Source organism: Callorhinus ursinus, unplaced genomic scaffold (assembly GCF_003265705.2).
Source record: "Callorhinus ursinus isolate GAN/ISIS: 27379988/994484 unplaced genomic scaffold, GSC_fseal_2.0 scaffold13, whole genome shotgun sequence".
Classification (NCBI taxonomy): domain Eukaryota; kingdom Metazoa; phylum Chordata; class Mammalia; order Carnivora; family Otariidae; genus Callorhinus; species Callorhinus ursinus.
The window spans coordinates 46752245-46778561 of NW_027397075.1; the positions used below are offsets into that span (position 1 = coordinate 46752245).

At 36.4% G+C, this 26317-nt stretch overlaps 1 protein-coding gene across 10 annotated transcripts in view; it reads right to left on the reverse strand.

The window, feature by feature from the left end:
- The window catches only part of RPS6KC1 (ribosomal protein S6 kinase C1), a 178310-nt gene that overhangs the window by 108063 nt on the left and 43930 nt on the right, over positions 1-26317 (reverse strand). For 7 of the 10 annotated variants that reach the window (XR_003209527.2, XM_073900192.1, XM_073900191.1 and 4 more), the window contains exons 5-6: positions 23489-23582; positions 11716-12078 (exon numbers count right to left, since the gene is read on the reverse strand). Coding sequence is in view for 9 of the 10 variants with exons in the window: in XM_073900192.1 (XP_073756293.1) it covers positions 11716-12078; positions 23489-23582 (457 nt within the window). In the remaining variant the exon portion in view is untranslated. The remainder of the gene's footprint in view (positions 1-11715; positions 12079-23488; positions 23583-26317) is intronic. The other 3 variants (XM_025877632.2, XM_025877634.2, XM_073900195.1) reach the window with 2 other exon arrangements.

Genomic DNA, 26317 nt, shown 5'->3' on the forward strand with positions numbered 1-26317 from the left:
AAGGAGCCTATAAAAACAAGAGAGAACCACCACCCACTCCCCCATCCTCATCCACAAAAGAAAGTGCACAGAAGGAGGGTGAACCTACAGAAGAGGACATGAACTGGAACCATACCCTCACAAGAAGAGAAAAAGGCAGCTCTCATGCAATCAGTACTGTCAGAGATCAAGACAGCAATCACCTCTGGAGAGGTCGTAATTGGAAAGGAACAGAAGGAAGCTTCAAGAGTGCTGGTCAAGTTCTACTTGTTCATCTGGGTACCAGTAACGTAAGTGTGTTCCATGTGTGAAAATATATCAAGCTGTATACTTACAATATGTACTTTTATGTATATTCAATTCAATTCAAAGTAAAAAAAGAAAATAGATACGCTTGTTCCCTACAGAATCTAAGTCTAAGAAACATATATGAGAAAACACATAAACAGGGCGCCTGGGTGGCTCAGTTGGTTAAGCATCTGCCTTCGGCTCAGGTCATGATCCCAGGGTCCTGGGATCGAGTCCCACGTCAGGCTCGGCGGGGAGTCTGCGTCTCCCTCTGCCTCTACCTGCCACTCTGCCTACTTGTGCTCTATTTCTCTGTCAAATAAATAAAATCGTAAAAAAAAAAAAGAAAACATATAAACAACCATGGAAGGGGGAGAAAGCATATTAAGGGTCAATGTGGAGTTAGGAAGGGTAAGTGGAGGATGACATTTTAATTTTGTTTTGTTTCTGCCTAATAATCCTTTCTCATTTTGGTCCACTCCCCTCATTTCTATAGCTATGTTGATCAGTTCATGTGCTTCATTAGGGATAGTTCTGTCCACCTTTGAAGGGATGAGTAAATAACCTATACCTAATTAGGTTATTCCCTTGCTAGAAAAACAAGGTGAAGGCAAGTGACTCATGCTTTTACGGGAGCTGGGGGAAAACACCCTCTTCCTCTAGAACTCAGAGGGAAAAGCCTCTGTAAACCTAGAGCTGCTGGGAGGTTATCTTTCACACCACCTGGAAATAAATGTAAATCAGAGAAAGGGGACTGAAAGTATAGGCCATGTATAAAGATAAGCAAACAGGCATAGAAACCATGTGACACTTCTTGAACACCTGAACCTAGCCATATGTAACTACTCATTTATGTCAGCTAAAGCACTTTCTATGTGAGCTTCTTTGAGTTGGTTTTGTTAACCTGTAACTGAAAGAGTCCAGTATAACACAAAACTTGAAAGGACTGATCTGAGTAGAAGATAATTTAAAAAGCAACTCTCTCTTCATTTGTGAACATCATAACCAGAGAATCGAAAGTCTTCTCTTAGTCCATTCTCGCTGCAAGAACAGAATACCAAGGAACTTATAAACAGAAATTTCTCTCACACAGTTCCTGAGCCTCAAAAGCCAAGAGCAAGACTCCCAAAAGATCTGCTATCTGGTACTGGCTTCCTCGTTCACTGATGGCTATTCTCACTGTGCCCTCACAGGGTGAAAGGAACAAAGGAGCTCTGTGAGGTCTCTAATGGGCACTAATCCCATTCATGAGGGCAGAACCCTCAAGGCCTAATCATCTCCCAAAGGTCCCACCTCCAAATACCATCACACTAGGGATTAAGTTTCAATATGAATTTTGGGAGGACACATTCAGTCTATAGTACCTTCTCCCTAAACCTATGAAATAGTTTCTTCTGAGAGCACTTGCATTTAGTACCTGCTTTTTCCTGTTACAGACACTTCCTACATAATTAAAGAAAGAAAAAAAAAAGGGCAGGGCAATAATGGGGACAGGAAAACAGAATAGGTGACATATAATTACTTTCAAATCTCTGTTTTTAAAATCTGAGTTTTACTGTTTTAAAATGCTTTCTTATAGCCAGTTTCAAAACAGTTAAGATCTAAAAATTCCTCAACTAAGGCAATTTACTGAATTACAATTTATTGAATTATAGTAAAGAGCACATGTTTTATTTTAAAACAGAAAAGGTGGGGCACCTGGGTGGCTCAATCAGTTAAGCATCTGCCTTCCATTCAGGTCATGATCCCAAAGTCCTGGGATCAAGCTCTGCGTCAGGTTCCCTGCTCAGTGGGGTGTCTGCTTCTCCCTCTCACTCTCCCTCTGTGCGATCTCTCTCTCTCTCAAATAAACAAAATCTTTAAAACAGAAATAGCAGTAGAAAGCTTTCATAAAAAAAAATTCTGAATTTGTTTAGTACTGCTCTTTGAAAAGTAAAATCACAATTTACAAATTAAGATGGAGAAGCAGGTTCATACTTCAATGAGCAGCCCATCTTTTTCAACTACATTACAATGATGAACCGCATATTCAAGAGATAACTAAAAGCACAAATAGGTTTAAATATAAGATAAAAATCTCTGTGGCATGTGGGATTTATTCCAGGAATGCAAAGGTGGTTCGATGTAAAGGAAATCAATGTATTATACCATATTAATAGAATGAAGGGGGGAAAAAACACATGATCATCTCAACTGAAGCAGAAAAAGCATTTAACAGAATCTAACACTCTTTCATAATAAAACCATCCAGAAAACTAGGAATAGAAGGGAACTTCTTTAACATGATACCGGGCATCTATGAAAAACTAATAATTAACATCGTATCCTACTCAATGGAGGGGCGGCTGGGTGGCTCAGTCGGCTAAGCATCAGATTCTTCATTTCAGCCCAGGTCATGATCTCAGGATCATGAGATGGAGCTTCGTGCTCAGAGGGGAATCTGCTTGAGATTCTGTCTCCCTCTCCCTCTCCTTCTGCCCCCCCCAATCACACTCTTTCTCTTTCTCTCTCAAATAAATCTTTTTAAAATATACATCATACTCAATGATAAAAGAGGGAAAGCTTTTCCTCTAAACTCCAGAATGAGCCAAGATGCCTCATCTCCTTTGCAGGGATGAGTAAGTAACCTATACATAATTAGGTTATTCCCTAGCTAGAAAAACGAGGTGAAAGCATGTAACCCATGCTTTTACTAGAGTTACTTAACATTTCACTGGAAGTCCAAACCAGAGCATTTGGCAAGAAGAAGAGATGAAAAGGCATCCAAATTGAAAAGAAGTAAAACTACATCTATTCACAGAGAACATAATCTTATAGAAATCTCAAAGAATCCACCAAAAAACTACTACAGCTAATAAACGAATTCAGCAAGTTGCCACATACAAGAAAAAAAAATCAAAAATCAGTGTATTTATACACCGGGAATGAACACTCCATAAAGAAAATTAATGGAACAATTCTAATTACAATAACATTCCGAAGAATAAATACCTAGGAACAGATTTAACCCAGGAGGTGAAAGGTATATATTGAAAATTACAAAATAATGCTGAAGGAAATTAAAGAAGATCTAAATAGATGTAAAGACATCCTGTGTTCATGGATTAAAAGACATTTTTAAGATGGCAATACTCCCCAAATTTATTTCCTATCAAAATTCCAACAGCCTTTTTTGCAGAAACAGAAAAACTGATTTTCTAAAAGAAAAAAGAAAGATATTAAAAAGCAAATAAAATATCAACTAGAACTCATTTTTTTAGAAGGTGATTTGTCAGCTCTCCCTGGGCTCAGATGTAGTTTGCAGTGACATGGCTAAACACACCAAGAAGGTCGGAATCTTGGGTAAATACGGGACCTGTTACGATGCCTCCCTCAGGAAAATGGTGAAGAAGACTGAAATAAACCACCATGCCAAGTACCCTTGCTCCTCCTGTGGCAAAACCAAGATGAAACGACGAGCTGTGAGGCTCCGGCATCGTGGCTCCTGGATGAAAACCGTTAACTGGTGGTGCCTGGACCTACAGCACCGCTTCTGCCATCACAGCAAACTGAAGGAGTTGAAAGACCAGTAGAAGCTCCACCATTTGAAATACTGCTAGCCTATAATAAATGGATTAATTCATATAACAAAATCACTTTGGCCTGTTGCTAAATATATTAGTTAGATCTTCCAATTTTTGTTGCATTAATTCTCAAAAGACTTGGAAATTAAAAATCCTTCTAATTTTTATTGAAAAAATAAATAAAAGGTGATTTTCAATTTTTTTTTTAAGATTTTATTTATTTGACAGAGAGAGAGACAGCGAAAGAGGGAACACAAGCAGGGGGAGTGGGAGAGGGAGAAGCAGGCTTCCCGCCAAGCAGGGAGCCCGATGCAGGGCTTGATCCCATGACCCTGCGATCATGACCTGAGCTGAAGGCAGACACTTAATGACTGAGCCACCCAGGTGCCCCAAAAGGTGATTTTCAATTTATACAGAGTTGTAAGGGGACCCAAAAAATCAAGATATTGAAAAAGAACAAACTTCTCAAAAAGGATCATAAATCGAAACAGCTAGAAGCTAATGCATTAGAAGACAATATGATAACACCACAACTGACTATTAAAATTACAGCTTTTGGGGGCGCCTGGGTGGCTCAGTCGTTAAGCGTCTGCCTTCGGTTCAGGTCATGATCCCAGGGTCCTGGGATCAAGTTCCACATTGGGCTCCTTGCTCAGCAGGGAGTCTGCTTCTCCCTCTGCCCCTCCCCCTGCTCATGTTCTCTCTATCTCTCTCTCTCAAAATAAATAAAATCTTTAAAAAATAAATAAAATGAAATTACAGCTTTTGGTGTTGTTAGACTTAGACCATACCATATTTTGTAGTGAAGTGGGCAATCCCGAAAGGTAAGTGGGCTAAACAATATTTTCGTAGTATCTTCAGAGTTAACAAACACAATAAACAAGTCAAATAAATTTTTATTTTTAAAGTTATACATTTTCACTTCTGAAATTCAGCAATAAGAATTGCTGAATGTGACTTGCTTCCCTTTATCAAACATAAATTTGCTACCTTTTTCATATATCCATCCATTCTAAATCAAACAAGTTTATACTTGGGTTTCTTAATACTTGGGTCACTTTTATTCAAAGCAATAAATCAATGACCCAATTGCCTTTTACAGTACTTGAGTATGTATCATTATGAATGCACAGGGACAAAAAAAAAAAAAAAAAGAATGCACAGGGACTAACCATATTCATAGAGCCTGGACACGTTGTAGAACCAACCCTACAATTCTAAGTTAGTCTAAGTGACTCAAAGGAAACCTAGAAATATACGTGGGTTTGTGGTCTCCCCAGGAATTCTATTCCTCATGTCGGAAGGGGAAAAACAATAGTCAAGACCCAGTAAGAGACCCAGAATGATGCAGTACCTCAACACACAAGGTCACAGTTTTTTAAATAAGTCTGGACATCTCTGGACATCTCTTAGTACACATGTATCCAGGGATGGCATAAACTAAGAAAAATGGCTTTGTATTACTTATTATACCATTTACTAGGATTAAAATTGCAGAAGACTGTCTGCATCTCTTAACTGAGTAGTAACATCAGAAACAGTCTCACTGGTCAAAAATATCAACAAGATAATCAAACTTAGATATCAACAACATCCAGGAACGCTTTTCAATGTGAGATTTATAATGTATGCAGAAGATTTAAACAGAAACAGAGAGAAGAGATCGTCTTTTGAAGGGTCATCACTCAATTCTATATTTTTATTTAAAAAACCATTCAATATTCACTATCACAATACCTAGTACATACTACTAATAGAAGCTTGTTGAAAGCTCAACTGGATGGATGGCTGAATGATCAAATAAACAAATGGAAGGAAAAAGAATGAATATCAAAATAAAGTTTAAAAATATTTGATACTCTCTGAAGACTTGCTTCTTCTCCATTTTAAAAAGCTACTCTAATTAGGGAAGAAATGTATGAGAAGTAACATGGCACAGTGGAAACAAGACAAGACTTGAACTCAGAAAGAACCAGATTTAACTCTTAGCCAAAACTTAGTGGCTTGTGTTGTGGAGCAAATTGCTTACTTTATCCAAGTCTTAGTTTTCTCCACCTATAAAATGGGGATTACAGTATCTACCTTACAAACACAATAAACCAGCAATTTTGGCACCTAGAACAAACTAAACAAAACCAGTTCTCCAATCAACTCTGTAATTCATAATGTAGCCCACAGATGGGTGTTACTAACAATGCTCGCCATCTGGTAGCTTCCTGTTTTAAATAATTATTCTTGCTAACTAGGTGCCAAGCTTCTAGAATCATTACATTAAATGTTTGCACTCTCTAAATTTTGGTGTCCTTAGACAAAGCCCAGTATGACCAGCCATAGCCCAGATTATAGGTTTGTTCTGAGGGTTAAAAATAATGTTAAGAAAAACCCCTTGTACAGTTACAGGCATATAACAGACAATAAATTATTGTTATTTAAATATTTTATTAATACCTTTATGTCATCCAATTGCCACTCTACATCCTCACAATTATTCTAATAAACCCACACTGAGAATATAGATTAATCATATCAGGCCACTGCAGAAATATATCAACAAGACAGAAGTGAAAGGATATGTACTGGAAATATTCTCTTCAAAGATTCGAGCTGATTCCTTCAATCTTGATTTTTGGATTTTCTGTCTTAAACACATAAAGACCTGATGACTTAGAAGAGTAGAAGGTACCTCAATTTCAAGAGCCATTCCTAGACTGAGGAAATATGTTAAGTGTCAGGTTCAAAAGGAGAATTCAAAGTTACCACTATCAGGGTATGCTTCTTCTCTGCTGGATGGGCAAATAGAACTGCTGCTATTGTGTTCTGCCTCTAGTCTCAGCTGTGCAAATACCAGTTAAGTAAGAAAAACATTAAGCCATCTTTATCAGATCTACAAACAACCCAGATAAACTCCTTTAGGATGAATAGTTTAGTTAGAATGAATAGTTAGTACTTAGAGTAACAAAATTTGCCAAATCATAAGAACCCTGTATAAAGCACTCCTACTTAGCTCTGAAAAATCATTTTTGCTGGATTATCAGATATCTAAAAATAATGATTTTATTATAAAGCATTATCAAACCAAACCAAGAGCACAGACAACAATTCTGTTTTCCTCTTTTTCCCCACAGGCAACCATTCTTACAGCAAGAGTTAAATTAAAATGATGCAGAGGTATTGCTGGTTACAGTGATGTTTCAATAACAGCTTTACTACACTAAAACAAATTTTCCCTAAGAAAACATCTCTTCTACTCATAAATGTCAAGTCAGCTCACAAGCTAGAGCCCCCAGTTTCCCCACAAATTAAAGAATAAATCCATCATACTCAACATTAGACTCAATGATGATTAACAGAAAGCTTTTCCTCTAAGATGAGAAACAAGACGATGATGCCCATTCTCACCACTTGATTCAACATAGTACTAGAAGTCCTTGTCAGAGCAATCGGACAAGAAAAAGAAATAAAAGGCATCCAAATAAGAAAGGAAGAAGTAAAATTGTCTCTATTTGCAGATAGCATGATATTATATAGAGAAAACCCTAAAGACTCCACCAAAAGACTATTGGAATAACAGATGAAATCTGTTACAAATCATTAATAAAAGAAACTGAAGACAAAAATAAATGGAAAGATATTCCATGCTCATGGATTGAAAGAATTAATATTGTTAAAATGTCCATACTACCCAACGTAATCTATAGATTCAATGCAATCCCTATCAAAATTCCAATGACATTTTTCACATTAAGTAGAAAAAAAATCCTAAAATTTGTATGGAACCATAAAAGACCCCAAATAGCCAAAGCAACCCTCTGAATAAAGAACAAAGCTGGAGGCATCATATTTCCTGATTTCAAACTATATTACAAAGCTACAAAACAGTATGGTATTGGACACATAGATCAAAGGGATAAGATAGAGAGCAAAGAAATAAAACCACATATATACAGTCAATTAATTTATGACAAAGGAACCAAAAATATACACTAGGGAAAGAACAGTCTCTTCAATAAATGGTATTGACAAATATAAACAGCTACATGCAGGGGGGAAAAAAAAAAAAAACACTAAACCCCTATCTCACACCATACACAAAAATTAACTCAACATAGATTAAAGACCTGAACATAAGACCTGAAACCATAAAATCCTAGGAAAACAAACAGGGCGGTAAGTTTTCTTGGCATGAAAGCAAAGGGAGCAAAAGTAAAAATAAACAAGTGGAACTACATCAAACTATAAAGCTTCTGCACAGCAAAGGAAACTATCAACAAAATGAAAAGGCAATCTACCAAATGGGAAAAAATATTTGCAAATCATATTATCTGATAAGAGGCTAATCTCCAAAATATCCAAAATATATAAAGAACACATAATCTAATATCAAAAAACCCCTAAACAATTTGATTAAAAAATGAGCAAGGAATTGAAAAATTATTTTCTCAAGACATAAAAATGCCAAACAGGTACATGAAAAGGTACTTAACATCACTCATCATTGGGGAACTCCAAATCAAAACCACAATTAGATTTACCTCACACATGTCAGAATGTCTATCACCAAAAAGATAACAGATAACAAGTGTTTGCTAGGATGTGGAGAAAAGAGAACTCTTATACAGTGCTGGTGGGAATGTAAATTGGGGAAGCCTCTATAAAAGACAGTATGAAGGCTCCTTAAAAAATTAAAAAATAGAACTACCCTATGATCCAGCAATTCCATTTCTAGGTATACATCTGAAGGAAACAAAATCGTTATCTCAAAGAGGTATCTGTACCCTCATGTTCATTGCAGCATTATTTACAATAGTCAAGACATGAAAACAACCTAAGTACCCACTGATGATTGAATGGATAAAGAAAATGTGATAATAGTGTATGTACATACACACACACACACACACATGAATATTATTAGGGATAAAATAGAAGGAAATCCTGCCATCAGTGACATGAATGGACCTTGAGGTCATTACTCTAAGTAAAATACATCAGACAGAGAAACAAATACTAAATGATCTCACTTATGTGTAGAATCTTAAAAAGAACCAAACTCATAGAAGAGATTGGTGGTTACCAGAGACAGGGGTAAGGGGTGGGTAAAGTAGGTGAAGGCAGTCAAAAGGTATGAACTTCCATTTATAAGATTAATGAGTTCTGTGGATATAATATACAACATGGGGACTATAGTTTTTAAAATACTGTATCATAGGGCGCCTGGGTGGCTCAGTTGGTTAAACAACTGCCTTCGGCTCAGGTCATGATCCTGGAGTCCCAGGATCGAGCCCCGCACTGGGCTCCCGAGTCTGCTTCTCCCTCTGACCCTCCCCCCTCTTGTGCTCTCTCTCTTTCATTCTCTTTCAAATAAATAAATAAAATCTTTAAAAAAATAAAATAAAATAAAATACCATATCATATATTTGAAAGTTGATAAAAGAGTAGATCTTAAAAGCTCTCATCACAAGAAAAAAAAAGACATAACTATGTGAGGGGAAGGATGTTAACTAAACTTATTATGGTAATCATTTCACTTTAGATACATGTATCAAATCATGTTTCACCTTTAGTACAATGTTATATGTCAATTATATCTTAATAAAACTGGGGGGGATTTTTTTTTAAACCAATAATTGTCCATACGTCTGTTAGGTGGTGACTGGTACACTTTTAAATACCAACCAAAAGCACTGCCTTGACATTACATTTGACACATAGTTAAAAGTATAACCCTAAGGACTAAAACAAAGGTTATTTTACATATTGGTTAAAAATTAGAATTCTGTGATTGTGGTTCCCACAGTTTATATGAAAAAAATCGATCACATTATGAATAAACAATAAAAGGCTAAAAGCAATTAGGCAAGTATAATTTTTTGGATTTGATGGCACATCAACAACAAAAACCAATCCATGGCAGGAATGGATATTGTAGTTTCAGAAAGACAGGCATATGTTAAATGGGAAAAACAAGTTTAAATGGTAACATTCCTTGAGATAGAGGTCTAGTAGATTTGGTATCAAGTTCTAGTGAGAAATAATTCACCATCATATCACAAAGTAACTAAATGGTATTATTCTGTTATTTCTAATATGCATCCATAATTCTCATTTTGAAGTAAAGATTTTTATTTTTCTGGTGCCATCAAGTGGTAACATTATGAAGTGCTCTAAGTTTAAAAGCAAATAACTTTTAGGAAAATATCACACTGATGTATCTATGTCAATTAAACACTAGTGATTTTTTAGCACAAAATCATCTAAAAAGAAAAGGGAAAATATCAGAGCTAACTGCAACTCATCCCGATCTTAAATTCCCAACCCAAAATGAGAGTTAAGACAAAGAAGAAAAATGTGTAGATCTTTAAAGACCAGAATGCTCTACTGGCAAACAAAAAACCCTAATTAACTATGACACTACTTGAGAAACAAAAATTTGTATGAAAATGACGTTATCAGTCAAACCATGAGAAATGCTCCCTCCGGAAGCTCCATTAACAGGGCATTACTGCCCTGTAATTATTTTTAGAATTTTTAGAATTATTTTTAAGGTAAAAGCCCGAATTTTTTGGACAAAGAGATTAAGAGAGAAGACTACAGCAAAAACATCTGACAAGGTAGAAAACAGATGGATGAATGGTTATTGACTTGAGAAGTTCAAGAAAGCTGCCTGACTTATATGACACTGTAAATCTCTCCAAAAGTTTGAGAACTGGTAGCACTGGGTAGCTGTGAAAATCAGAGTAAGGGCTAAAAACAAGAGAATTAGTCAAAATTCTGGTTAAAAACCACTGATGCCTACACCCACTCCCTCTTCAGCCCATGCAGCCAAGCATCCATCTTATACCACATTAGAAGACTCAAAGTTCACACTCTAAGAAAAAAGAAAACTCTGGACAGAACACCAAGCACAGTGAGGGGGAAATACTGTAGTAAAAAAGTGTCAGTTCTACAGGAGACCACGGTCATGTGAATGGCACTAACAAGTCAAAGGTCACAGAACAACAGTAAAAATGACGATTTTCTGGAAAGCAAACCACTGGAAGAAGGTCCTACCAGCCTTTGATTATTGCGTCCAGAGAGTCAAGTAACTAACTACAGTATGCTTCACACTCTTTCTATAAGGAAAAGACAAATGACTAAAACAAAAATCTGATGCTTAAAAAAAAGATAAGTCCTACTTACAGACATTCAGAAACATTCAACTCCCACAACACCCCAGTAATTAGCTGAGAATTTATGACAATTAACAAAGAACAGAATAGTAGGCAAATCAAGAATCTTTACATTTCATCTCCTCTCTTCAGGCCAGCAAGAATAAATGCACTAAAGAATCTCTGCAAATACTTCTGAGAGCGGTGAAGGCTGGTGAACACTAGCCATGTCAGAAAAAAACAGATTATTATTCATCAAGAGACATGGAGATTTGATTTTTTTAAAACCTGTTGTTGGTTAATTGATCAAAGTAGAGAGTTAAGCAGCTCCGATACTGCGTTCCATTTATGTAACTGAAAGTATAAACCTGAATGTAGGTTTTTTTTTTTTTTTTTGAGAGAGAGAGAGAGAGAATGCACATGAGCAGGGCAAGGGGCAGGGGAGAGGGAGAGAGAGAATCCTAAGCAGGCTCCACACCCAGCACAAAGCCTGATGCAGGGCTCAATTTCACTACCCTGAGATCATGACCTGAGCCGAAATCAAGAGTCAAATGCTTAACTGACTGAGCCACCCAGGTGCCCCCCAAATGTAGGTCATTTAATCTTCAGTAATTTCTCATGTTCAGTCTTGTTTTTACAGAGGGCTATACACAAGGTATAGTTATATAGATGCACTTTTCTTTCCAGACACCAACATAAAAACATTCCAAAACATATTAATACTGATAAAATTGTACCTTGAACACCTTCTAGGAGTAAATCAACTCCCTTCCTATAAAAATTGGAAGCGGCTTCATAGTCATCTTCTTCTTCCTTTTTTAAAGCCAGCTTTATTAATTCTCCTGCTTTCTCCAAATAATCTCTCTTGCCAAGCTTGGATTTTAAACTGCCAGGAAAGAGGCTGCGACTTTCCCGTTCTTCTTCTGGTTTGTTCTGTTCGCTGTCAGAAGCAACAGCCCCTAGTGCTGAAGGATCCGAAGACAGACTGAGACCAAAAGTTCTAATGGGAGAATTTTGATTGGAAGCCATTCCATCATCTAACTCAGCAAGAGAATCCACGTCAACAGTAAGAGATATCAGATCACTGTCGCTGGAGAAACCTAGAAATATGATCACAATAGTAAATAGATATTAAATTAAGAATCAGCCAAAAAGAATACAAATCATGCTGATTATTCATTTGTTCATACTATCCAAGTTGATTAGGAAGGCTGTCATTGCCTGATAGAGATCGGTGCCTGGCAATTTGTTTCTGCTTACTTCATTCATTTCTGCACTCAATGTAAGCTCTAGAAGCCAATCTCCTTTGCCTTAATTATCACACTAAAACTGAAGGCAAGTCTTTATCTAGCCTTGTTGTCAAAAAGAAGAGCCTTTACCACAAGATCTTGTAACATCATCATTATGATAAAAGGAAAAGAATAAGAGCTTCAGGGTAAGACAAAAACAAGTGCTTGGATCTCAGCTCTTAAAACTTATTATGTGACCAAAAGCGAGTCACTTAATAATATTACTTATTATGCAGGATTTTAAATGAGGAACAGAGTTAATGCATATAAAGCACAATAGACTTACCATTCAATTACAACTATTATAGCAATTATATAATCATTATTTAATTATCATACAACGTACCTTCACAGAGGTGTGCTTTTAGATAATCATCCATATCTGGAAAATGTATGCCATTTAGTTGTGTTTTTTTTTTTAAAGGACTAAATTTTTAGATACCTTTGTTTCAATCCCTTCCACAAGCTTTTGGAGAGAGCTTTGGTATATATTCGCCTCTTAGTTTTCTGACAGAAAATGAATGAACAGGTGGTACTGAAATAATCAGCAATGAAAATTCTTTCTCACATTTCATAGAACTGACTTCATGGTAAATGAGCATGAGGTCTTAGGATCTCCCTTTACATTCTTAAAATAATTGAGAGCCTCAAAAAACTTTTGTTTTTGTGGATTATACCTGTAAATGTTTACCAATCTTAATATTTAAATAGACTAAAAATGTTTTTAAACACTAAAACCCATTACATGTTAACATAATTTTTATTAAAAATAACTATATTCTTGGGGTGTCTCAGTGGCTCAGTTGGTTAAGCATCTGCCTTCAGCTCAGGTCGTGACCTCCGGGTCCTGGGATAGAGCCCCACTTCGGGCTCCCTGCTTAGCAGGGGACCCTGCTTCTCCCTCTCCCTCTACCCCCCGCCGGCTCCCGCGCTCTCACTCTCTCTCTCTCTCTCAAATGAATAAATAAAATCTTTCAAAAAAAAAAAAACTATATTCTCCAAAACAAAAAAGTATTGAGTGAGAGAAGTGACACTGTTCCAAATTTTTACAAATCTTTTTAACAGGAGGTGACTAGATTCTCATAGCTGATCCTGCACTCAATCTGTTGTCATGTTGTTTTGGTTGAAAGATTTGAGGAAAATCTGACATAGATAGGTAATGAAAATGGGGTGAATATTTTAGTAGCCTTTTCGAATATTTATGGATATTATTTTTTGATACTACACCAAAACTTGACAAGTGGTAGTTTCTTAAAGCTTTGTTGCCATGTAGAATATAAATTCCTACCAGTGAAATTTCTGTTTCTGTCACATTCAAATACATCGGTCTGTCTTGCACACTGAATGGCTCTTTTATCCATGCCTGAGTTTGTAACATCACACACTGGACATTTTGAAAGTACTGGTTCCCTGAGTTATATAGATCTTCCAAATACTGACAAATTTCATTATTACAATATCCCCCTCCAAAATCACATTTGTTACTATCATCATCAATCTCATCAGAATATTTTCTTTAGATACTGGGAAACTGTCAAGCTCAAAGCAGATATGAGTTCTCCAAAATTCAGGCATCTGGCTGGTTCAGTTGGTAGAGCTTGTGACTCTTGATCTCAGGGTCCTGAGTTTGAACCCCATGCTGGGTGTAAAGATTAAAAACAAAAACAAAAACAAAAAAACAAGTTCTCCAAAATTCGAATTTGGAACTGAAAACTCACATCTTATCATTGGCAACAAATACTGTCAGTTGTTTTCCCTAAAGTGTCAGCTCACTTCATTTGCTTTTGAAAAAATATTTGCCAAATACCCTTCTGAATAATGACAGTTTGTCTGTCAGAGGTTCTTTCAAGCACAAATGATGTCCCAAGAGAAAAGCAGCTAGTTCATGGCTCAAACAAGTGCTTTTCCTCCAGACAACCATAGCAATTCAATATGCAGAAGTGTTTTATGTATACTTCCATTTTATCACACAGAATATCAAGAAGACATGTACCCAAAGGTTGAGATTTGATAAAAATTAATAGTTTTTACTGCTTTATCAAAGGCATTTTTAGGCAACATTAGCACTGGCATTAATGCATGTGCAATGATTCCTGTTACAGTCTGCTCCCTGTCCTGCTTCATGCTCAGGCACAACAGTTTTACCTACCATTGCTTTTGCATCATCAGTGCAAATGTCAACACAGTGAAAAAGGCAAACAATTTCCTAGACTATATAAAAACAGTTTCTGCCTTGGGGACCCCCTAAAAAGATCTCCGGAATACCCAGGCATCTGAAGACCATACTCTGAGAGCCACCGCTCTCTATCATTCAATAAGATTGACAATAAGATTGACAGCTATGTAAAAATTAAGTTTGGGAACAACTATGTGATCTGTATCACCACTGAATACTGACTCTCAAGTTTCTTAGGAAAGAAAATATATTGAAAAGAAAATTATTTCCTCAGGATCATATATAAAGCCAAACTTTAAGGAGGGTTAGAGTATACAATTCTAGGTCAGGGATCAGCAAACTTTTCTTCTGAGGACTAGAGAGTGACTATTTTAGGCTTTGTGGGCCACATGATCTATGTCACAACTAATCAACTCTGCTATTGTAATACAAAAACAAGCAGCCACAGATAATATGTAAATGAATAAGAACGGTTGTGTTCCAGTAACACTTTATTTATGGATGCTGAAATTTGAATTCCATATAATTTTCTCATGCCACAAAATAATATTCTTTTGAATTCTGTCAACCATTTAAAATGTAAAAACCATTCTTAGCTAGTAGGTCATATAAAAACAGGTGGCAGGTCGGATTTGGCCCACAGGCCACAGTTTGTCAACCCTTATTATAGACTCAAATTGCTTACTTCATATCAAATAAAATAAGTTAGGGTAAAAACATGTTACTGGCAGCTAAACTCAAATTTCAAATCAGCTTCAGACACTACTTTGGCACGCTGTCAACATATCCTGTCTTGAGGGGTTTTTCTCAAATCCTTAGAATGCCCATAAAGAACTCACTTTGTTCCCTAAAAGCAAAAGACTTCATTAAATCCACAATCTGAGATGAGATTCACTGGACCTACTGGAAATCTTTTCAATCTCTGACATTTCAACTGTACAGACAGCACTTCAAAATCAAAATCTTTTATAGCAGTCTATAAAATTATTTATCCACTCTTCTGAGAAATATACAAACTTTAGATTTTTTTAATTGATCTAAAAATATTTTATATATTTCAATGCACATTTATTTCCTTAAAGGGGGCCTTATATAACCTAGTCCATTGATATTAATAAACAAATAGACAAAGTTTAAAAAAGAAGTTCTGATTTATACAGCTAATCATAAAAGAAAGGAAATGCTGCTATAGATCTTTTGCCTGCTCTCTGGTGTCTTGTCACTGTAACCTTCACATCATCTATCACATTGTACTGTTTCATGTTTTGCCTGATTTTCCTTTCTAACACGAACAATAATACCAAAGGGCAAAGGGGTAAAATTATGTGTACTCAGTTTCTTGGCTTTTGACCACAAAAATCTAGTGACATAGTCTTATTTCCTCTCTTACCTTTCTAATCGTATTTTGTTAGCAAAGGAAATCATGATTAAATAAAATTACATCAGAAGAGTAAGACCATCAAAATACCTAGGAATAAGGTCAGATAATGAAACAAAGAAATAATAATAATATTCAAATTGTTTCCTTTTCAAATTGTACCTAATTCTAAATGAAGAATCTTTCAAAGTGAGCAAACAAAAGAAAAACTAGCAGGTTAGGATAAGGAATTTTTCTAGTCCAACTATGAGAAGCAAAGGAAAGCAAAAAGACTTCTGATTCAACCTTTTTGGAGGACAATCTGGCAATACATATCAGATGCAAAAAATGCCTATATCTTTGATTCAGCAATTTATATCAAAAACAATCAGAGATATGACAAAAGATCTATACATGACAATATCCATCGCAAAAATTGGTGAAAATTTGGAAATAACAAATTCCTAACAATTGGAGATTATGGTACATCCCTTTGAGAAAATATTATGCAGCTATTAAAAATTATGTTAAGCAAATGCTTAATGCTAAAGTGTTCATTATCTATTATGCAAAAACGACAAACTGTAAAGCAGTATATAATATACTGTAATTCTAGTTTTAAAACAAAAACACAGGGAAAAAAGGCTAGAGAAGTGTATTAAACATTGACAGCAATTTTCCCTGTATGGTGGGAATACAGGTGACTCTTACCACATTCCTTTATGTGAATGGCAAGCTCTTAAGCCTTGGTACCTGACGGATATCAAAGGAGATGCAGCAAGGGCTAAAACTGGGAATTTGTTTGTGAATAAATCTATGTTATATAAACATAATTTATGAAATATAGGCCCGTAAGAATCATCCAGCAGCCAGTGCCAAGAATTCCTAACTTAGGAGAGAAGACAGAAGTGATTATAGACAGATCCGTTTGAGGCAGACTAACCCTTGACACTTCTTCCTTGCCTATCTTCTTCCTTTAATTCTCCTCTTAAGATGCACCCTACCAGATCTGAAAAGCCTAACTCTATCGTATCGCAACCATACACTGCAACTAGTTGTCCTCTAGTACTCTCTGAAATCTTTCCCTTCTGCATTTAAGCAATTTCTAAATCCCCTTCTTCTCAATGAAGTATTCCCCAACCAACTCGAGAACACTCCCCTTTCAGCACCACAGCAACAAACCATTAACACACACACACTCAGTACCTAGTCTTTTCGCCTTATATCCTTAATACATCTACTTAATAAAGTGCTTGCTCAATTCCTTGAAATCACGGTCCTGTCATTCAACCTATTTTATATAAAGCTCCATATAAATATCACATCAAGTGGAAACTAGCTTCTAAAACCCAGAAAGAAAGTTAATAAGGTACAGAGAGCAGCCAACAAGTAAGAGGTTCTCAGTTAGGTGAGTAGGAAGAACATTGTGGATAAGGCAGGGCAACAATTGACAAGTCAGAGACTCTTTGTCAAAAGTTAAACCAACCTGAAGTCAATCCATGTTTAAAGGGGCCCTCTAGAGCCATCATGAGAGTAAAAGGTACATGCTTCACCAACACCATCAAGACAAAAACCTCAGCCTTTTGGGGAAGAGATGGGAGGGGGAAGAGTCAAAGGTTCTATGAAAGCGTTCTGCCTCCAGGTTCATATCACAGAGATTCAAGTCTCAGGGCTATTAGAGGGCCCCAGGTGACCAGTTAAAAAGCAGCTACAGACATGAGGGGTTTCTATAGCATCCCAGTTCACCTACCTACCCTCACCTTCTGTGCTTTGAACTGCTCAGAGTAGGGCAGTCTAGTGAAATCTGTCTAGGACACCACCTCTGAAAGACAGGCACCAGGGGAAAAGGTGGAGTTGCTATAGAATAAATCTTTATACTATAAACTATCAGAAATCTGTATTTGAAGACCATCTGCAAAAAGAGATCAGTTTCCTTTAGAACAACAGGTGGTCTCTCATGGTCAACTATATATAAAATACATGGCCTCATTATTATTAGCTGATAGCTTTCACTGAGCACTGAGGTTCAGTCAACGAAAGGGAATTTCTACTTTTCCTAGTAGCAATGACTCATGCTTCACACACAAAGCAAAATATCTAGCCAGCAGAACAAAGGTCACCCTGAGATAGAAGACATACATATCAATCTCCATTAAGAAACAAGCCCTTATTAATATGATTTTAGGCGAATACCTAAATCTAAAACTTGATACTAATTAAGACTCTCGTACTCGATTACCAACGTATCATTTAGAAATAGCTACTGTTACGAAAAAGTACCATTCCTTTGATGTTTCACATTTTTATAATGTCCTGGAGACAAGTCTTTGCTTCACCCTTGAAAATTTCTGAAAAGAGCACCAGTATATTCGCTGCATTATTTGGTGAAAAACTGAATAACCTCGGAAAACGACACATCAATCAAAATTACAACCCTAATACTGTTATCTTACCATGAACAACAAAGATCTATGAGTTGGCTTCCCTTTCTACCTAATGAACTTCTTATGTTGCTACTCTCCATAATCTTCTCTGCAAATCAAACCTGCTATTAGCACACAAGTAGCTCACGCTGAGCTTTTTATACCAAATATGTATTCTCACTGCCTCCTTTTCCATAAAATTAAATCTCTTCTTTCAAAACATGCTTCTATAATTGCTGCTGACCCTACCTAGAATACCTGGACTGCCTTAGGCACATGGCTTTACTTCTCTGAAATTCCAATTTTTAACTGGGGAATAAGGAATTTATCTATATCATTCTTAATGTTCCTTTTACTCTAAAACACCTCCCATGACATAGCATGAATTTTTTTTATCTTCCCCACCCAACTCCTAAACTCCTAATAGCTAACATTAACCTCAATAGCCCTAGGGTTTTTAAGAGTCAATATTTATAATATGTATCACTTGTTTTACATGCACACATACAATGACACATTCTCATTTGTGTTTTTCTTGAGAATAATGATCTATTCTTTTTTCCCTATTTATTCTAAGCTCCCGCACCAAAGAAAATTCAACGAATAAAGGGCAATGAATAACATTAAGTAGATAAGCACTTAAGAGAAAAAGGAACTTCAAAGTGAATAAACCTACTCTCATAATACAGGAGGGCCTAGAATAATCCCAGTAACAAGATTTAGAGTTCTCCTGGTGCCACCTAGTGGACATTTGCACTAAATTCTACTTTAAATTACTTTTAATCAGGCTTTCCATATTTCGTCATTTTACACCACCTCTATGCAGTTCTAAAGCAAACTTTAAGTTTGAAAAACAGATTTAGGCTATTAAGTAGCCAATCAAGTGAAGAATATTCCTTTTTAAAAATGATCCTGCCTCAGAGCACTGACTTTAAATCAACTAAATGAAAATAGCACAAATAATAAAAAGAAAAATATAATAATAATAAATGGTACACTGACACAGAAGACTTTCTTCAAACTTAAATAACTATTCACCCTTCCAATGAGTCTCCCCTAACAGTTTAAAACTAATCAACATTATTCAATTTAATACAGTTTAACTCTAATCTTCATGCTTTATTTTTTTTAATCTTCAATGCTTTAATGGAAAGAATTATCACCCCGCCATCAAATAAAAACACAAATCTTTGAACTGAAAGTGATTTTAGAGATCCCTTACATAGACCAGCAATGGATGCTAGTCTCCAAATGTACATCTCATTTACTCTAAAATAGAATTCAAGACAGCTTAATAGATCCTTTCTTATGTCTACAATAGCTACAATTGAACCCCAGGGAGCTCTTAACCCACAATTTACCACCAAAAAAAAAAAAGAAGAAGAAGAAGAAGGAGGAGGAGGAGGAGGAGGAAGAAGGAAGAAGAAGATCCTACCCCAGGAGACATTTAAGAAAATTCACTCGTAAGATCTACATTTAAGAAGCTGATCTCTCAATTTGTATTTGTGGTTATGATCACCTAATTATTTTCTCTTATTTGGTGCATACACCTGGAAGATGTCCCTCCCATAACTGCAAGAAGAGGAAATGACACAGGTTACCAGATGAGAGTCTACCAACATCAAAGGCTCCAATATCAAGGCCAGCATGGCAGTAAAGCAACCTACACCCCTCAAACTGGCCAACAGATGAGAGAAACATGCCAAGAAGCTCAATTCCAATGCACCATTTTGGCCAGATTTCCACAAATGTCATACTAACTTCATAGCTAAGTTTAATCAAATGAAAAGATGCAAGTTTAAAAAGGAAATAAGATGTTAACAATCAAGTCACTCTTCTTTCATCTTTAAAAATACATACAGTTTAATTTCTCTGGACAAAGGAGATAGAGTAACCAACATTTCATTTTAAAACCATAAAACAATATTAACTTTTTATCTAAAAACCTACTGAATAATTTTATAATTATCAATTTCTTATTAGATAAAATATATTTACCAGTTAATCACCACATTATTGGTTCTATGAAACTTTAAAGGGGTTTCCTCTATCCCATTACTATCAAATAATGATAATTAAAAAAAATTAATCCAGCTCTTTGTTTTCCTCAGAAAACTTCCCTTCAACGTAAATTAAGACCTGTTGATTGCATTTTTTATGGTACTAATAAAAATAATGATCACTTAGCCTCTACATCTGTTCTCTGAGAGGTGATATACCTGCCATGTCATTCTTACTCTACTGAAGGACCTTGAAACAGCAGACTATATATTAAGATTTGCCCCTCTGGCTCATTTCACTGGCAAACTAAATCAGAAGTATGAAAAATGAATACACCTTTGAAACACTATTTAAAATACTACACTCAGAGGAGTTGTTATGGAGTGAATCACCTCCTCACATTTTGGCTCTAAATCCAAACCACAAGCACTTGCCACCACAATCCCTCTACAACCCTCCATTTCACTGTATACCTGTGGGGCTTGGCCGGCTGCCAGCTCTCCTGCTCTTTTGCTAGGAGAAGCCCTCTCCCTTGGCTGTCTCTGGGGTTTGCGGACCTTTTGGTAGGAAAGTATATCTTCCACCACCCAGTATGCCAGACAATCATGATATTTAAAAGTCATTTCCCCTCTTATATAACAATGAATTTGCAAGCTGTCTGACACTCTGATCTGTATTTGTCAACAAGGTGTCTTTCAGCAGGATTAATTAGTCAGGCATAAAGGCTTTTAAAGGGAGGGGGTAAAAAAACATAAGCATGAACAGCCTTTCTAGTTCCACATTTTGCATTCGTCATGGATCACAGCGTGTTCCAGAGATTGTAATACAGTTGGAGAACTGAACAACTCTGCATGGAAAGGATAAAATGCCAGTATTACTTTTCGGTAGTATAAGTCTTTTCTGGGGTTATTAACAAAAAGGTTGCCCCCAATTTCTCTCATAAAAGCATATTCCTAAAAGATAAATCTTTCCAAGGAAAACTGATCTTTTCGGGGAGCCTGGGTGGCTCAGTCTGTCAAGTGTCCTGCCTTTAGCTCAGGTCATGATCCCAGGGTGGTGGGATGGAGCCCTGCATTGGGCTCCCTGTTCAGCAGGGAGTCTGCTTCTCCCTCTCCCTCTACCTGCCACTCCCTACTGCTTGTGTGCGCGCTCTTTCTCTCTGTCAAATAAATAAATAAAATCTTAAAAAAAAGAAAGAAAACCCATCTTTTCGAAACTTCAAAGATAAACCCTGAAACAACTGCTTTAGGTAGAGCGGCCCACACCATCCGTCCCAGTGTGCCAGGGGGCGGCGGTCCTGGTGTATGCGTGTGGTCTCGCTGTACTTCTTAAAGCATCCTCTTTACTTCTCAGAAGTCTGTGTCCCACTTAGGACAATAAATTACAAACTCATCCTAGCTTTAGGTAATATATCCTTTTTGTTTACCACATTTTTACCACAGCCACATTTTTACCCTGAACAGCTTCCCATATTTTAGAACACCATCCCAAAAACACACATTCCTAATAATAATGCTCCGCCCCTTCTCTTCCAGATGATAACAAAGGACAAAAGGCCTCTGTATCATTCTCATCCATGATGATCCTACACTAAAATACGTTCCTGAGACACACATCTTCCACCATAGCTGACTCACAACTAGTAAAAAAAAAGCTTATTATAGATATCAAAAAAATATAGCCATCCCCGAGTCATGCAACCTTAGATTCCTGTAACAAAACACAAAAGGAGAGAAGCTAAAAAACATTCTACCATCTCCAAGAACTGTACTCCTCATTGAACACTCTCCTACAAATCTTTCTATTTGTTTACTACTGGATGTCACCAAATCAGCACATCTACAGGCAGAAGATACCCTCTCCTTCTCTCTCAGGAAAAGAGTATCTCTGAGGCAACAGCCAGATCGGGTTATCCCAGGTGGTTACCTTCCAAGGAAACCAGCTCTAAAAACAGAATCACATTGGGATCCCAAGCAGGGACTAGATGTTTCAAAGCTTGGCAAGGATCTGCAGATCAAAACAGGTTAACAAAGAACAGGTATTTGGATTGTAGAGTAAAATTACTGTCAGCAGTGTTTTCCTATGACCCTGGCTGATTCAGTATAGAGTCAAAGATACTGAGGACCTAATGGAAATCCCTGGGTCTAAGGTTCCCATACATTACACAAAACACTAATGAATGGACTTTGTTTTTAAGTCAATGGGAGCCACTATGAAAAACAAGAAGAGCTAATGTGGTGGCAACAAAAGAAAAACAAATTTTACGAGGCTGATATGCTACCTACTGCACTAACAAGGCACTTGAAAAACAAATTTTAAATGCTTCAGCCTACACAATGGATGGGAACTTGCGGCTCCTACCAAATTAAGATGGGAATTTACTGCAATAAATCTATATCAATGAGTCTGTTGATATATGACATCAGTACATGTCCCTATTAAAAGATCACTGAAATGAGATTATGGCTACCTCCCATATTCAGCATCCTCCTCTACCATAAACTGTTATCCATGAAAGAGATCAAGAAATATCTAGTCTATGATTTTACTTTTATATAAAACAAACCTAAGCCTCCTCAAACAAATCTAATTATCTATTTTTAAAGACCTTCCCTCCCTGTCCCCAAATCTCCTTTTCTTAATTCCAAAATCTTCCCTGGAAGAAAACTAGCTAAGGAAATTTAAAGACAAAAATGTATGTATTTTAAATCTTCATAAAAATTCAAGGATGGCTTAACATAGGAATAAAACAAGAGATTAAGCATTCTTAAATTAAAGTGATTAAAATTTCAAAGACTGCTTTGGTTTAGACTCGTATTATTATAAAACATACTAAAAACATTAAAACTGCCCCAGGTTTATTCTTTCTGGGAACATGACTAAACTTTTAAAGCCAGTCTTGAAATTAATTGTCTAAACGTCAGATGCTGCTAAACTTTAGCAAAATATTCTTAACGCTAGACAATACGAATTCTGAACATTCATTATACCACATTCCATCAAATCTAATATGCCATTAATTGTAGGATAAATCATTTTATATATCACACTAAGAAAGAAAAAAAGCTGTCAAGTAAATGTAAGATATCATCGACCCAGTATCATGTACCCAACATCAGTGATACTAAAATGTTAAGGAAAAAAGTATCTTAGAATTGGTGAAATACTCTCAAATTCCTATAGCCATCTATTCTTTCACAATTCAGATATGATTTATAGTCTGCAATCAAAACCATGAAATGAAAAAAATTCAAAATGTCCTACCTTCTGTACTACACTCAGGAAAGCTATCAACGAGGGAATCCGAATAAGCTTCAGCAGGACCAATCAATTCAGAACCATCATTAATTATTCCACCCTAAAAAGAGGAGAGTAATTGTGTTTCACTGTTAATAACAGTATTTTAAAAATGAATAATAAATGAACAATAGTTACTCAACTGAGTATGTATAAGGATTACAGAAACTGCATCTGTTAAACTAGATAATAATTGCTTTTAAAAAAATCAATAGGAATATCAGTATTGATTCATCAATTGTAACAAACATACCACACCAATGCAAGGTGTTAATAATAGGGGGAATCTCTGTGAAGGGAAAAGGGGATATACAGGAAGACACTATATCCTCCTTTTTTTTATTTTTTAAGATTTATTTATTTAAGAAAGGAGAGAGAGAGAGCGCACATGCACATACATACAGGGGGCAGGGGCAGAGGGAGAGAGAAACTTAAGAAGACTCTGCACTGAGCGCAGAGCCCGACATGGGGCTCGATCTCATGACCCTGAGATCATGACCTGAGCTGCAATCATGAGTTAGAAGTTTAACCAACTGTGCCACCCAGGTGCCCCTGAAAGCACTATACTTCTGCATAGTTTTTCTGTAAACTAAACTGCTCTAAAAAGTAATCTATTATTAAAATCTATTTTTAGCCTATTAACATTCAAAAGGAATATTATGTTTATAATATCATGTGGCTTCTTATAAAAGCATATTTTTTAAAAATATCTATCAAAAATACTCATTTAAAAAATGCAAGGAAAAAAAAAACCACCCACCAACTAAAGACCATTGCTTAGTATCCTTAGTGACTGGTCATTCTAATTAGTGATAAATGAAGGGACTCCATTAGAAGTCATTTAATTTTGGGGCGCCTGGGTGGCTCAGTTGGTTCAACCGCTGCCTTCAGCTCAGGTCATGATCCCAGGGTCCTGGGATGGAGCCCCACATCGGGCTCCCCGCTCGGCGGGAAGCCTGCTTCTCCCTCTCCCACTCCCCCTGCTTGTGTTCCCTCTCTCGCTGTGTTTCTCTCTGTCAAATAAATAAATAAATAAATAAATAAATAAATAAATAAATAAATAAGAAGTCATTTAATTTTATCAAATTAAAAACTACAATATATCACACAGAACCTCAGTGATTCCAGAAGTACCTTAAATCTGAAAAACACTTAGATATAATAATGTAAAACTAACCAAATTTAAGATATTTGTATTATTTTTAATAAATATAAAATTGATTTCTCCATGTGACCATTATTTTAATTCTATATTTAGGTTTGCAAATTCAACCCCCAAAAGGCTGTTTTCTCTTACTCTATGTGCAACTAGAGAATGGTACTCATCAGGTAAGTGGTGGTGGTGTGATTTTGTGCTGTGGGTTCATGGACTGCTCCAATCATCGACATAAGGGCTTATAATCCTTAAATAATTATAACTAAAAGAATAGCTCTTCTGCTCCTTAACATCTTTCCTTCTACCTTCCTCCACCAATAGTTCCATGCCTCCAAACACAATACCAGGATAGCAAAACACAAGAGAAACGTAAGACCCCTATTTCCTCTCTCCTTTAGCACAAAGAACTCAACAACTGTCTTTACATAATCAAAACGTCTCCCTGTCCACTTATCTTTAAGAAAGAGAAATTTTTTTAAAAGATTTTATTTATTTATTCATGAGAGACAGAGAGAGAGAGGCAGAAGGAGAAGCAGGTTCCCAAGGAGCAGGGAGCCCAACGCGGGACTTGATCCCAGGACCCTGGGATCGTGACCTGAGCCGAAGGCAGATGCTTAACCATCTGAGCCACCCAGGCGCCCAAGAAAGAGAAATTTTAAATGGTCCCTCTCAAATTACCAACTTTTACTTCCCAGAGTGTTAAGTGAACTGAAACTTTAAAACAATTATTCTCTTTATTATTATTTTTTTTAATCAGAGAGAGAGAGAATGTGCACAAGCAGGGGGAGTGGCAGGCAGAAGGAGACAGAGGCTCCCCACTGAGCAAGGAGTCTGATGCAGAACTTGATCCCAGGACCTCAGGATCAGGACCTGAGCAGGAAGGCAGTCACTTAACCATCTGAGCCACCCACAATTATTCTCTTTAGAGGCAAGAATCTATCCTACTTTGTTCTATTTGTTTATTAAAATATTCAAATCAAAGTTTATATTTGAATTTTTCTCTAAAAAAGAAGAGTATCTATTTCAGACTAAGCCATCCAAACCAAATCTTAAGAAAAAATGCAAATATTCTTGAGAATTTTAATAGACAAATCTGATTTTATTTATAATCTCACTTAACAGAAAGTGCCTTTCAACTATTAACTACCTCTTCAACCATGAGGTGTGTGACTTTAAGTTACCTATCTATGAAATGGAAATATTATCTATAACTCAGTAAGTTAGGATTAACAGATTTCATACATATAGAGTATTTAGAACAACATAAGCATCCAATAAATGTTTATTTGTTAATAATATTAGCTGATGTAAGATCTGTTTACAAGATAAAATAAAAACAAATACTAAAGAATGCAAAAAATGTCTTAGCTCAGAATCGCAGAGAAATTTTATTTACTTTTTTTTTAAGATTTTATTTATTTATTTCACAGAGAGAGACACAGCGAGAGAGGGAACACAAGCAGGGGGAGTGGGAGAGGGAGAAGCAGCCTTCCCGCTGAGCAGGGAGCCCAAGGCGGGGCTCGATCCCAGGACCCTGGGATCATGACCTGAGCCGAAGGCAGACGCTTAACAACTGAGCCACCCAGGCGCCCTTTATTTACCTAATTTAACAAATGATATTATACAAAATAATACAGACT